Below are 15,386 nucleotides of genomic sequence, written 5' to 3' on the forward strand. Positions count from 1 at the left end.
TCTTCCGTTTAGAATTACGGTTGGAACCAGGGTTACTAGGTCTACTGATTTTTCAGTAGACCTACTGATTTTTTACGCCAATATACTGACCTACTGAAAAACTACTGAACTCTATATATTGGCCGTTAATAAAAGGTAAATTTCTACGGAATGGGACGTTTCATCGCCGCCGGTTCATCGCCGCCGGTTCATCGCCGCCGTTTCGATGCCGCCGGTTCATCGCCAGTCCATTTCATCGCCGGCCGTTTCATCGCCGTCCGTTTCATCGCCGGCCGTTTCATCGCCAGTTAGTCAGTTGATCTTGTATTATGGGAGATGACACCACACGACGTTAAATTCATTTCAAAACTTATGACAAATAAATAGATAAAAAATATTATTATATTGCCTTGATCTTTTTTATATTATTATATTAATTTACTATTCTATTTCTACTTCCCCTAAATTTGATACTAAACAGTATTAAATTTGTAGTGTTAAATTATATTTGATATTATATAAGTTTAAAAGTCTATTAAAAGATTAAGTATAGCAACGGGAATGGTCATATCTCGCATTTCCTAGAATTACTAATTAATATTAAAAATAAATAATAAATGTAACCATCAATTAAAAATAACCAATGGATTTTTTAAACATAGAGATGTACACAAGTACACCTGGACCCAAACTACAAGAAATTTAAAATCAATTATAGACTATATCATCACAAAACAAAATACTAATATGCAAGTACAGGACACAAGAGCATACAGAGGAATAACATGTGGTTCAGATCATTATGTCGTAAAATCAAAAGTAACCTGTCCATTAAGATATAAAATAACACATAATCAAACAAATTGTCAACCCCAACAAGAAGAAACTTTGGAAAAAAGAAGTTATAATTTGGATAGTTTGACTCAAGAGAGTACAAGAATACTATATCAACAAAGACTGGATGGCAAACTAATGAATATAACTGAAACATCAACAGTAGAGGAGGTATATGGAAACGTAGTCGTTAGCGTTAAAAAAGCTGCAGAAGAAGCACTCGGCTTTAACACTCAAAGACAAAGTGAAAAACTATGGTGGAACAAAGAAATAGAAGCACTCGTAGAAGAGAAAAAGCAAGCGTATATCAGATGGCTGAGCAGTAAACAACAAAAAGATAGAGATGAATACCTGGAACTCAAAAGAATAACAAGAAGAACAACAGTAAAAGCAAAAAGAGAAATGTGGGATAAGAAGTGCCAGGAAATTAATACCTACCTGGGAGGCAGAAAATGTACAGAAACATGGAAGTTCCTCAATAAAATAAGAACTAACGAAAGGAATAGCACAAACATTCAATTAATATCCACACAAAAATGGGAAAAGTACTATGGGGAACTACTGACAGAAAATAGGGACGAATACTTAACTCAATCACCAACAGAGGTTAACATTGAAGGAGAAGATATAACAATACAAGTGACAGAAATTAGAAAAGCTATAAAAGAACTGAAAAACGGTAGGTCTCCAGGACCAGGCGATATCCCAGCCGAACTAATAAAATGTGGATCACAAAAATTGTTTGAAACCGTCACTTGGTGCATAAATCAATTTATAAATGGTTCTCCCATACCCGACGAGTGGAAAATTGCTTATATTTCGTCGATCCATAAGAAAGGAGATAAGCTTAAATGTGAAAACTATAGAGGGATATCAGTGACTAGTACATTCAGCCGTTTGTATGGACGAATAATTAGAGACCGCATTGAGAAGGAGTACAAAGACCAAGAGGAAGAAGAACAATCCGGTTTTCGAACAGGAAGAAGCTGTACTGATAATATCTTCTGCCTCAAACAACTAATAGAAAAAAAATTAAGCACAAATCAAGAAACCCACGTCATGTTTATTGACTTGCAGAAGGCGTACGATACAGTTCCTGTAAACAAACTCTGGAACGTGTTACGACAGACGAATATTAGTGTCACCTTAATAAAAGCCTTAAGAAATTTGTATGAAGGGTCAACATCACAAATAAAAACTGGAAACAGATTATCGCAAAGCTTCCTGGTTAATAAAGGTCTACGTCAGGGGTGTTGTGTATCACCGACCTTATTTAAAATATATGTTGCAAAAGCATTGAAAGAGTGGAAACGAAAATGCAGAGGCATGGGCGTAGACCTTGGAGAGATTTGCTTATATACATTGCAGTTTGCTGATGACCAGGTTGTTATAGAAAACGATAAAGATGATTTAGAGTACATGGCAAGGAAATTACAAGAAGAATATAGAAAGTGGGGACTAGAAATTAATACAGAAAAAACAAAATACCTGCCAATAGGTACCGAACTATCGAACATCACATTAGAAAATAATGAAATCATCATGCCTGCGACCATTACACATATCTAGGAATCGTTTTTGACACAACGGGGAAAGATGATGAAGAAATAAAGAGAAGAATAACACAATCCAGAAAAACAATAGGTTGTCTAAACAGCGTACTGTGGAATCATGAAATAGGAAAAAGAAGAAAACACAATATCTACGAATCTCTTATTAAAAGCAGTCTATTGTACGGAGCAGAAACTTGGCGGATAACCGAAAACAACAGAAGAAAACTGGAGGCAGTAGAAATGGACGCTTTTAGAAGATCAGTAGGAGTGTCACGCAGAGAGAGAATACGTAATGATGAGATAAGACAGCGAATGGGGGTTGACGGCTCTCTAACAACAGACATAGAAAGAAAACAGCTGATATGGTACGGACACGTCCAGAGGATGGATAACTCAAGACTCCCTAAAATAATTATGCAATGGGTACCACCAAACCGCAGAAAGAGAGGAAGACCCAAGAAATCTTGGAGAGAGGGAGTAACGAATGCGATGAGCGCAAGAGATCTTAGAGAGGGCCAATGGGATGATAGAGTGTCATGGAAATTAGGCATCGGACAACGTCGCAAGACGTTTTAAAACCGATTGATATATATATAAATAATAAATGTAACTGTCGAAAATTGGTCGAAAATTCGGAAATACATCAGTTAGCGATTAACTGACTGGCGATGAACCGGCGGCATCGAAACGGCCGGCGACGAATCGGCCGGCGATGAACTGGCGGCATCGAAACGGTGGCGATGAACTGGCGGCGATGAAACGTCCTAGACCCAATTTCTATGAAATGGGCTTTAAAAATACGAGATTATTTGGCCGCGGCCGTATTATAAAGATGGCATTAAATACTAGGTTATAAATAAGGAAATCTTCATATAATTGGTTTGGAGAATTTTTAAACTGGCCGTTAATACAGGTGGTAGATTTTGACAGGTCACCGTTAACACAGGTTTTACTGTATTTACTTGGCCTAAAAAGAATCTACTGATTTCTACTGATTTTTTGAAAGCAAAACTACTAAAAAAGTAAAAACTGACCTGGCAACCCTGGTTGGAACCTTTTTTTGAGCCAGTCCGGCCCTGTTAATTACAATAATGAAGTGAACTAACAGTTCTCAGATTCTCCCTTATTTAAAAACATTGAGTATGAAATGCATACAAACTCCAAACCAAATTATGTTATAATATAACACTTGGCCAACGCCAACATATGTACGTGACAGACAGGGGTGAAAAGTCGAGTTTACTCTACGAAACGGTAAATGAAACAAAGTTTCAGATCTGGTATTCCCTGTGGGAATAGATATATGCAGACCCGGCAATCAACCCTATTAATAAAAAGTTTATATATACACATCAAATCCCTATGGAGACGTCGAGTTTTAAGGGAAAGTACGTTAAGGAAGGTTTAGACAGTAAAATATTCAGAAGGCAAATTGGGCTAAAAGGTAAAATAATAATAAACTGTACGCTATATATTTTCAATATTCTGTCTATGAAAAGCATAATAATGTGGCCAAACACAAGAACTAATCTGATCAATGCACAATACAATAATTTAATAATATGGACATTTCGGATACCTTTTGTAATTCTCTTAACAAATTATAATAAACTTACTGCTTTATTAACAATTTCTTTGATACCTATGACACAAATCAAAAAATCTATAAAAGACAAATTTATAAAACTATCACCAATATCTATAAAAGTATCGAGTGTGGCTTTCAACTCTTTACCTTTATTTTTAGATGTTGAAACTACCCAAGCAACGGGTGTGGCATTTGCTAACCATTGACCAAAACCATGATCGTGTGACCACTTTCCAGCAGAGCTTGGTCCTTACAAAACTCAATCTGTGGGACGCGTCAAATTCACTTTGTGTTTGAAATTTGGATGCGAACTGTTGTTGATGATAGATATTTCCACATTTTTTGAATTGTACTTTGGTAACGTCTCGATCTGTAAAATACCTGCACGGTACTAATAGAGCATTGACTGATCAGTATAGCAGGGAACTTTCAAGAGAACAGACTTTTTTGTTGCTTAGTGACAATATCCTAACAAAGTTAAAACCAATCAGACGGGAAACAAATTCAATTAACCACACCTTTTTTCCGCAATTACTTGCTGACGAAAACCGATTTTTCGAATATTTCACAATAAATCCGCAAACCTTATATTTCTTTTTGTCAAGAAGACGTCAATAATATTTCTATTGGAATGATCCTTCATTCATATAGGAGGACTAACTTATTTCATATAGAAGGACTAAAAGTCTCAATTTGGTTTCCGTGAAGGTATAGGTGTGCAAGATGCACTACTAGCGATGTGCAATCATATTTTGTCGAACTTTGATAAGGGTAATAAAGTTATCTGTTTGTTTTTTGACTTAGCACAAGCTTTTGAAACTGTAAATCATCCAATACTGCTGGAAAAACTTTATCATAGTGGTGTTAGAGGAACTGCGTTAAAGTGGATCCACACCTTTTTATCGAACAGGTTTCAAAAAATTAAGGTCAATGTGAATGGAAACATATGAAGAAAGTGTCCTCTCCTGAGTTCCACAGGGAAGTATCATTGGCCCTCTTTTATTTTATCTTTTATTTTTGATTTTATTCAATGATTTAAATCAAGTGATAAACGAGAGCTCAACATGTTTGGTTCGGAATCCATTAGAAAATTTTTCTGATGCAATAAGCCTTCGAGTAGAAAACGTGGAACAGCAATCTGGCTGTTATGTCACTCAATTTGCTGATGATACCACAGTTGCACTAAATTCCAATGATTTTTTTCATGTAGTATAAAAAGCAAACTGTCTTGTAAAAAGTATGACACATTACTGTTTAAATCATGCCCTAATCTTAAATGGATCAAAGACCAATATGGTAACCTTTTAACCTTCTACTATGCAGATGAGTCCATTAGTAAAACTTGACAATGGGTCAGTGGTAAATAGCCACTCCACTAAGTTGTTAGGTGTTTACCTGGATTCTAATTTGTTTTGGAGCTCTCAAGTTGATTATGTAGTGGGAAGATTGTCTGTGCACTGTTATGTTCTATGGCAACTTAGGAATTTTGTCTCCCTAGATATTTTAAAACCTTACTATTTTGCCCATGTACAGTCAATTTTGCAATATTGCTTAGTTTGTTGGGGAAATCTTAGTTTGTTGCTCGCGAATTAATGAGGTGCTTGTTCTTCAAAAAAAAAATAAATAATTATTCGTACCATGACGTTTAGAAGGCGCTTGGATTCCTGTAGACCAGTTTTTAAACAATTAAATATTTTAACTGTAATTTCGCTGTATATTTTCAGTTGTGTTGTTTATGTAAAGTCACATAGATGCAATTTTATTTGCAGAAATGATGTTTCCTTAATGAGTGGCTACAATTTTCGTTACAGAAATGATTTTTTGACCCCTGTTCGCCACTTGACCGTTGTGGGCCAGGGTCCTTACCCAACATGAGTTCGTTTGTATAATAAATTACCTAATTATGTTAAAGAGTCAAATATTTATGTATTTAAGAGAACAGTTAAGGACTTACTTCTGGTAAACACTTTCTATTCGTTAGAGGAATACTTGCAGGTATCTTTTTAACAATTTGTATGTTTTTGTGTATATTTTATATGTTTTTATGTTAAGTGTTTTTATGTACTTATAGTTTTTACTGATTATAGATTGTATTTGACGCATTTCAATACTTGTAAAAGTCAGATGAAATAAAGAATATTGATTGATTGATTGATAGAACCTGGACCTTTGTTATTAATTCAACCATATCCATCAGGAACTCACAGGAAACGAATAAAAATCATCAATAATTGGCGTCAATGCATGAAACCAGAATGGAAGGTTCATTCTGGTAAACGTTTGAGTCAGATTACCAGCACACAGGTTGTCAGCGCAAAGGTATATTTTGGCCAGGCTCGCCTAAATACGAAGGGTTATTGGTACAACGACTCGGCGACGATCGGCGCCGACTGCTTTAAGGGCGAGTCCACTTGGCGCTGGCTGTCTGACCCGGAAACCAGCGTGCACTGTGGATGCGTCCTGAGAGTGAGTCCAAGGTGCACGCTGGTTTTTAGAGTCAGCGTAGAGTCCGTGTGCGAATATTCCTTCATATTTAAACGAGCCTGAGTGCACCTGCACTCTGACAAATGAATAGAAACGGTTATTCGTACACAGACTTGGCGTTGACTCCAAAAATCAGCGTGCACCTTTAGTCCGTTCTTTAACGGCAAAATATTGCAAAACCTCTAAATTTTAAAGAACCGCTTGGATTGGCATGAAATTTGGCATACACATAGCTAACAAGTCAAAGAAAAAAGTGATTGTGCCGATATGTTCCTTTGCCCTGGGGGTGGTTTTCACCCCCTCTGGGGGGTGAAAAAATATTTGTCCAAAGTAAGTCCGGAAATGGATAAACTGACTAATTTTAAGTAACTTTTGTTCTACATATAGAGTTTTTTCACTAAGTCAATACTTTTCGAGTTATTTGCCAATAAATATGTTCATTTTTTCAACCAAATTAACCACGCTTTTAGACGGTTTTTCGCAAATAACTCAAATAGTAAGTATTTTGTCGAAAAACATTCTTAGCAAAAATATAGCCTGTAAAAAATTTAAAGAAATGTTGTATATATCACGTCTCTATACCTAGTAGAAGCAGAGTTATAGCTAACGAAAAATAGGTTCATATTCGTCAAATTCCAAATGGAATACTTTAACGTGAAATAACCAAAAATGAAGCACATTTCGGGGAAAACTTATTACAACTTATTTAAAGTGTTTCAAAAAAGCTTCATTTTTGCCTTACAAAAAAAATTTTTAGCATTAAAAGTAAACAAGTTACGCTCAAAATAAAGTTAGTCCCTTTTTTTTGGTAAAAAAATCGGGAAAATTACCCCCAAATTAGTATCTCAAATGAACTTAATTGTTAGGACTTCACAAGTTTTTTGACTCGTGTATGTATTGTTTATATAATCTGTAAGTTTCATCGGTTCAAATTCATTATTTTTGAAAGGGCTGTAGTTAAAAGGGGTTGAACGAATTACTGATCACGAATGTATGCAAATTTAAAAACACCAAATCTTAATAAATTTTTGTCTAACAGAAAAACAAAAAAATATATGATATTCAGGAAAACAATGCTGACTTTTTTGTTTTTCGAAATTTTTGGTATCTCTAACAATTTTAAAGTTATTTTGAACAAAAGCATATTTTTCAAAATTAAAATTTTTAAAAACTTTACTCTAAAACCAATTTTTTTTAAAATAAGCACTGAATCGATGAAACTTACAGATTATATAAACACAACATAAGTAAAGTAAGTTGTGGAGCGATAACAATTAATTTCATTTAAGTTGTTAATTAGGGGGTGGTCTTCCCGAATTTTTTTTGCCAAAACAAAAGGGACCAACTTTATTTTGAGCGTAACTTGCTTAAATTTAATGCTAGAAACTTTTTATAAAAACAGAAATAAAGCGTTTTTTAAACACTTTAAAAAAGTTAAAATGGGTTTTCCACAAAAGGTGCTTAATTTTTTGGATATTTCACGTCGAAATATTCTATTTGAAATTTGGGGAATATGAATCTATTTTTCATTGGCTATAATTCTGGTTCTACAAGGTCCAGTGATCTAACGCGTACACCATTTTTTTACTTTTTTACAGGCTATATTTTCGCTAAGAACGATTTTTTCGACAAAATACTTAATTTTTGATTTATTTGCGAAAAACCGTCTAAAAATGTGGTTATTTTGTTGAAAAATGAACATATTCACTAGCAAATAACTGGAAAAGTGTTGACTTGTCGAAAAAGCTCTATAGAACAAAAGTTACTTAAAATTAGTCAGTTTACCCATTTCCGAACTTATTTTGGACATATATTTTTCCACCCCCAAGAGGGGGTGAAAGTCACCCCCAGAGCAAAAGCACACATCGGCACAATATCACTTTTTTTTCTTTGACATGTAAGATATGCGTATGTCAAATTTCATGTCAATCCAAGCGGTTCTTTAAAATTTAGAGCAAAAACCGTGAAAGAATGTACTACTTGGACGCACCATAAGCCGTCGTGATGGCAATCGACGCTAGTCACGCCAATTTTCCAATTACAATAATGCTGAATTTCTATCCGCCTCTTAACACATGTCAACAAAAATTAAGTATTTTCTTTGTAACGTTGACAATTTATAAATACGTCAAATTGTTTCATTCATATTCATTCTTTCATATTTACAATATGTATTCTGTATTTACGCAATCTTGTATTCCTAATTCCTAATTCTTGTATTCCTAATTATGTAATATGCAATCTGTATTCCCGAGCTCGCGATTTAAATTAACCAACCAGATAATTTCAATACCACTAACATTATTCAGGAGGTAATCCTGTCAATAAATAAATAAAATAAACAAATACAGGTAAAACATTCTTTTGTTCTAGTAAAAGAAAAACGTAATCTAATAGCTTCGAATAAAAATTAGACTTGAGATAGGAGAAACAGGTGCGCTTTGGCTTTATGTATAAGAGAGGATAATAATTACCATTAACAGTAAGCGGAACGACATACTTCTCCGCACCGGCGACGTTGCTCGCGATGCACGTGTAATTTCCGCTGTGGGCGGAAGTCACAGCGTCGATAATTAACGAAGAAGCGAACTCGTCGATTCGTCTGATGACGGTGCCCAGCGCCGCGTTGTTGGAGACGACCTTCGCGTTGCGCTCCCAGCGGAACGTTATGGGCAGGTCGCCTTCCATGATTTGGCAGGTGATCGCCGCTCGCATACCTTCCCTTAATAGATCTGTCATGGGGTTTATCGGCAGGATTTTCGGCGGAACTGCAACGAAAACAGACAGGTTAATTAAATTTAAGTCAAGCAAAATAAAGTTCGCAAAGTTACATAAATTTAATACTTGAGTTGTTTGTCATACTATATTAAAATTGTTATTTTTAAGTAGAGATAAAATGTACACTAAATACAAAACACATATACATAGATGCTCATCCATATTACATATCTGAAAAAGTCAGTGTTACGTTTGGGATGTCTTACAATTACTTTTCGCAGAGTTCCCTAATGGTTCGCAAATAGGTATGAAAATAAATTTCAATTGCACACAAATTTGTTTTCTATTATAAATGCACAAATGGTTTATAATTATAATTATCCCCTACATATTAAAGAGTCGCAAAAATAGAGGCAGGATCGCCATGTGGTGAAAATAAATACAGTGCGCTGGAATAAATGTTACCCCCGCTTATTAACTTATTTATTTTTGGCATGTAAGCAAAACGCTCAGACAGGTCGATTTTTAAAATAATCATAGTATATTATAGCATCAATGTTTCGAACTTTACGTGATCCCTCTTCAAGTAACAGGGATAACTTTGATTTTTTTAAATGGGAAAGTACATCATGTGATACCTCAATTAAAATCTTTCAAAATACTGATTACAAAAATGTATAACACTTTAATCCTTTTTGAGAGCGTAGGCGCCAAATTTCGGTCAAACTCTTTTTAAACGCATTCATTTTTTTCAAATCCTGGGAAAACTAATAAGCATTTTTAAAAAATTTAAACGCAGAATGAAAGATTAGATTATTACTGAGGGCTGACAGTCATTAGAATTAACAAAATATTTCTTTTGAATGATATATTTGAAATTAAAAATCAGACTAAATTTTCTCTTTTTTTCACACCTGTGACTTAATAAAATAAACTATATAGGAGTTCTCAGGGACATTTTACCATCGAGAATACTGTAATATTTCATTCTGCGTTTAAATTTTTCAAAAATATTTATTAGTTTTTTCAGGATTCGAAAAAAATATGTAATTGCATTTAGAAAGAATTCGACCCAAATTTTGCGCCTACGCTCTCAAACAAGATTAAAGTATTAGACATTTTTGTAATCAGTATTTCAAAAGCTTTTAAATAAGGTGTTACATGCTATACTTTCCCATGTAAACAAATCAAAGTTATGCCTGTAACCTGAAGAGGGATCGCGTAAAGTTCGAAACATTGATGCTATAATATACTATGATTATTTTAAAAATCGACCTGTCCGAGCATTTTGTTTATGTGCTAAAAATAAATAAGTTAATAAGGGGGGGGGTAACACTTATTCCAGCGCACTGTATGATTGGTTGTTGCTATCAAGTGGCTTTCGTTCTTAATTAATTAAATATAAATAATAAATACGACTTTAATCTGACTACATTATACATTATTTTCTGGTATGCAAACTACACGTATAAACATCAACAATAGTAGCGACCTAGCCTAACGACTTGTCGCAATCGCCTTTACTTTAATAAATACTAACTACAATGAATAATAATATCACAAGAAGTTTACTAATATACACAAACTATTGCTAAATCACGCACTCCTTCTGGTACGGTCAATCAAGTTTATATTTACTTTGATTATTGACTTTGAGTGAGGTTTAAACATATTTTACACAGCGTGTCCTAATATTACTACAAAGGGTCAGACAAGTCGTGTCGTAAAAATTAATTAGTTTATATGAGCCCTAGACGAATACATAGAGAAACGAAGCTTGTAGGTCATGCTGAATTAGTGAACAATCAACTAATTTTTAAATATGCATATCTGTAAATAATTGACTCGACAGTCAGCATCTTGTTATTAGTGTTTTTGTAACATTTATCTAAGTAAATTTAGGCTTATAAATTTGTAGAAATAGCATTGAGTAACTTTAACAAAAATGTTTTTGAATTGCTATTAGCAGCTCGTTTAACCTAGAGTTAGTTAATACATAGGGTTCAATACATGTACATAGGGTACATATTATTGTGTATCAATAATTTATCAATCAAAGATAGAATAAAATTTTTATTTTTTTTAATATAACACGGGCACATAAATTTGATACACCCTGATTAAGTTGAGTAGAAATATATCGTTTGAAAGAATGACTGGGTTTTTCGAATGGAAAAGAGTAAGTGGAGAGAGAATGTTTCTGATTGGCTTGGCAACTTGGAATGGGGAAAGAGAGGTTTGAATGTTGAGACAGTTTGGAAAAGAAAAAATCATTGTATTACAGGCATCCGTGAAGAGCAGTCAAAAGTTTTCGTGAGTAGTTCAGAAGCAAGTGCTAGTGGCTGTTTTGATAGTAAAAGTAGCTAAAAAGTGGAACGACAGACAAATCAAATCGAAAAGAAATACCTCTTTAATTCTGTAAAGTCCAAAAGAGTAAGTTACAAGAATTATCGTTATTAAAATTATTTGTGACACCAAGTAAACAAGATACTTGGGTCTCAGTAGATTATTGTTGAGAGAAAGAGAGGAGAGAGATTTGGAGTTTATTGAATGAGTACTGGTCAAAAGAAGCCTGGCTTGTGTTTTGGAGAAATAGTTGCTGGTATGCTGCTGGATTTTTGCTGAGAACGGAGAGGGCTTTAATTGGTAGCCTAACATAATCAACAAGGGGAAGCTGTTTGGGTCAAGAGGAGACATCGTTGTGTGTGAATCAAAAAGGTCAGTCAATAACCTATGTGATAGATTTTCTTTATAATCAGAAGTTAAATTTTTTTACGTAAAAGCCTATGCATTTAAGATTCCAATATTTCAAAAATTTAATAGGAAGTATAAGTAATTTTGCGAATACCAAATTTGTTTGTTTAGTTTATTAATAATATCAAGAACAAAGCGATAAATATTTTTTTGAATTAGATTAATTTATATGATAAAGGTTTCATTTGGACAATTATGCCCACATAATTTAATTGATAAATTTACAGAGCATTGCTTTTGATAATAAAGGTATTTGTATGTGTTTATTTATGGTATTTCTATTTATTTCCTTTTCCTATTTTTATCCCGATAAGGATCAACTAAGAGATACTGAAGCCACGAGAAAGGATAAGTATAACCTAAGATAATTTAATTATTTTTTTATGACAAAAAGGCACCCTGAGGTTTTTTTATTAATTTTTATGTATGATTTGCGACAATTAAATAATTAATCAAATAAATAATAATTAATATCAAAGTAATAGAAAGTAGATCGTAACAATATATAACAAGCCATAGAAGAGCTTCTTGAGGGAAGAATGGATTATTTTAAGGCTTTGAAACTAATTGGGCACCTTGAAGGCGAGAAAATGGAAAGTTCAAAAAGGGATTATGAAACGAGAGAATTCACCAAAAAAAGGAACTAGGCATCACAAACCAGTTTTTTTGTAAGCGAAAGGCCACACTTTCGATAATTTACGGCGCCGTAAGAGCAGTAAACATGAAGCATTGGTTGACTAACTCCCTATTTCATCTACAATTGGTTAGTCAAATGCCTCGTCAGGTTTACTGCTCTTACGGCGCCGTAAATTATCGCAAGTGTGGCATTTCGACAAGATCAAGAGGAGTTGGTACATACAACATATTTTGTATATGAATTGCGTCTATTTGGTTTCACTTTAAGTAACCTACGAAGTCTACCGAATCCACTACAGGAAACATAATATAGGTTTTGTTATTAAGATACACGAAATTTAAAAAACTTGTCAGATACTTCGCGGGGTCAAAGTCAAGAGAATACCATATTTCTCTGCACTATAGAGCAATATCTTTAACAGTAGTTTTTGGTTTTATTTTCACGGCTTCTAATTTTAACAACTTATGTGTTTATACACAGGTATTTTTAGTAAATCGTAAGTTTAAATATTCTGTCTGATACTAAAATATACATACCGAAATATACGTATTTTATGTTAATTTTAACTTTCAAGTTATTTCAGTTGGTCTATTTTCTTTAGTTAGTTTCCGACTTATTCAGCGTATAAATATTCATAAACTTTAAGCGTACCCATTTTCTAGCAATTATTCAAATCCTAATTACCGATCTCGTAGCAAGAATTTTAGATGGAATCTATTACTTTCGTTCAATTTGTTCAAAGTTATATTTTTTTCTGTCAGAGTAGGTTTTAACATGATTTTCGTATTTTAAGAACAGTAATTCACATCCAGACCTCTAATAATTCCCTTAAACGTAGATTGTACTACTAATCAATAATGATAGATTAGATTAATAAAATAAAAAAAAATCAAAATGTAATTTCGTAAAGGTTGGAATAAATTTTATATCAAAGTCTAGGTGAATACAAAAGATATTTTCAAAAAAGTATCCAAATCATATGGGGGATCATTGTTTAAATAATTAAAAAGGGGTAATTTTTGCATAATATTTACTTTTTTAATTGCTGAGGTAATTTACATTTTAATGAAGGTCTTTAGGGTTCTTTTCTACAAAGCTGAAGGACAAATCTTTCAATTAAGACTTAATAAATTAAATTTGACCCCCTATTTATTTAACTAATTACAGTAGAACGTCAATAATCCGGATTAATTGGGACCGGACCCCATCCGGATTATCAAATTATCCGGATTATCGAAATTACCTCAAAAAAAGCAGTATACACATTAAAGTACAACAAACGTTTTAAAATTGTATGTTTTCTCTTGTACATTAAAGTGTCTAGAGGTGAAATTAATCAAAACATTTTTTTATGTTTAAACACTGTATTGTAATTAATTTATAATACAGCATGTGTACAGTAAAAACATCAGACCCTTTTTTGCTCTTTTAAAAATGTGTAAAATATTTTTGAACTGCGGTAGAGGTTCGTTTTTCGCAGCTAAGTTCTTAATTTATTTTAAAAGAATCAGATATTTTTGCTAGATACAAATCCGGATTATTGACGGTCCGGATTTTTGACGTCCGGATTATCGACGTTCTACTGTATATATAAAATTTAAAAATCAAATGTGCAAAAAAATGTTTCTTGCGTTTTAAATAAGCACTACAAATTTATTTTATTTAATAGGAGAAGTTGCATTATGTTACCAGTATTAATCAAAAAAAAATTGGTTAAAAAATATTTAATTATTTATGAGATATTTAATTTGTTTATCAATTATTACTATAGTTTCAATTGCAAAAACGCGGTTGTTACCAAAAGAATATAAACCTGCTTAAAATCTCATTAGTTTTATTTTTGTGTACGATTTCATTAAATATATTGACAAATTCAAATTTAGATTTAACTCCCCTCTAAAATGACATTTGAAAATTGATCTAATTTGTTTATAATTTGTTTTTTTTAATAACGTCGCTGGGATTAAACATTTTGAAATGCTGTTTAGATAATCGGGTTCCTGAGAATTTTTCACTAATTAACAATTTTTTTTGTCGTTTTTTCTTCTTCTTTTCTTTCCTTATAGTAAAAGATATAGTTTTGCTTATAGAGGGGGTTTCATTAAGAATGTCCAATTTCTGAGTTGTCGATTCTAGACCTCAAAATATTAAGATTTAACCAAAATCACTTTAATAAAATATGGCTCCTTATTGAGTTACAGGGTGTTTTATTTAAAAATTTAAAAATTATTTTTGCTAAGTATTTTAAAACTATTCGACATATCGACAAAATAAAATAACTGTGCCGTTACATGTTTAACTGCCAATATCTCGAAAACTAAATAAATTCATTCAATTGCAAAAACGCGGTTGTTACCAAAAGAATATAAACCTGCTTAAAATCTCATTAGTTTTATTTTTATGTACGATTTCATTAAATATATTGACAAATTCAAATTTAGATTTAACTCCCCTCTAAAATGACATTTGAAAATTGATCTAATTTGTTTATAATTTGTTTTTTTTTAATAACGTCGCTGGGATTAAACATTTTGAAATGCTGTTTAGATAATCGGGTTCCTGAGAATTTTTCACTAATTAACAAATTTTTTTTGTCGTTTTTTCTTCTTCTTTTTTTTCCTTATAGTAAAAGATATAGTTTTGCTTATAGAGGGGGTTTCATTAAGAATGTCCAATCTCTGAGTTGTCGATTCTAGACCTCAAAATATTAAGATTTAACCAAAATCACTTTAATAAAATATGGCTCCTTATTGAGTTACAGGGTGTTTTATTTAAAAATTTAAAAATTATTTTTGCTAAGTATTTTAAAACTATTCGACATATCCTTTTCATACTTGGT

The 15,386-nt window shown here is 32.8% G+C and overlaps 1 protein-coding gene across 1 annotated transcript in view; it reads right to left on the reverse strand.

Annotated features, from left to right (window-relative positions):
- The window catches only part of LOC114328633 (cell adhesion molecule Dscam2), a 384,871-nt gene that overhangs the window by 82,502 nt on the left and 286,983 nt on the right, over positions 1 to 15,386 (reverse strand). The window contains exon 10 of the mRNA XM_050644410.1: positions 8,913 to 9,206. Coding sequence (XP_050500367.1) covers positions 8,913 to 9,206 — 294 coding nt within the window. The remainder of the gene's footprint in view (positions 1 to 8,912; positions 9,207 to 15,386) is intronic.

This window comes from Diabrotica virgifera, chromosome 2 (genome assembly GCF_917563875.1).
Source record: "Diabrotica virgifera virgifera chromosome 2, PGI_DIABVI_V3a".
Lineage (NCBI taxonomy): Eukaryota > Metazoa > Arthropoda > Insecta > Coleoptera > Chrysomelidae > Diabrotica > Diabrotica virgifera.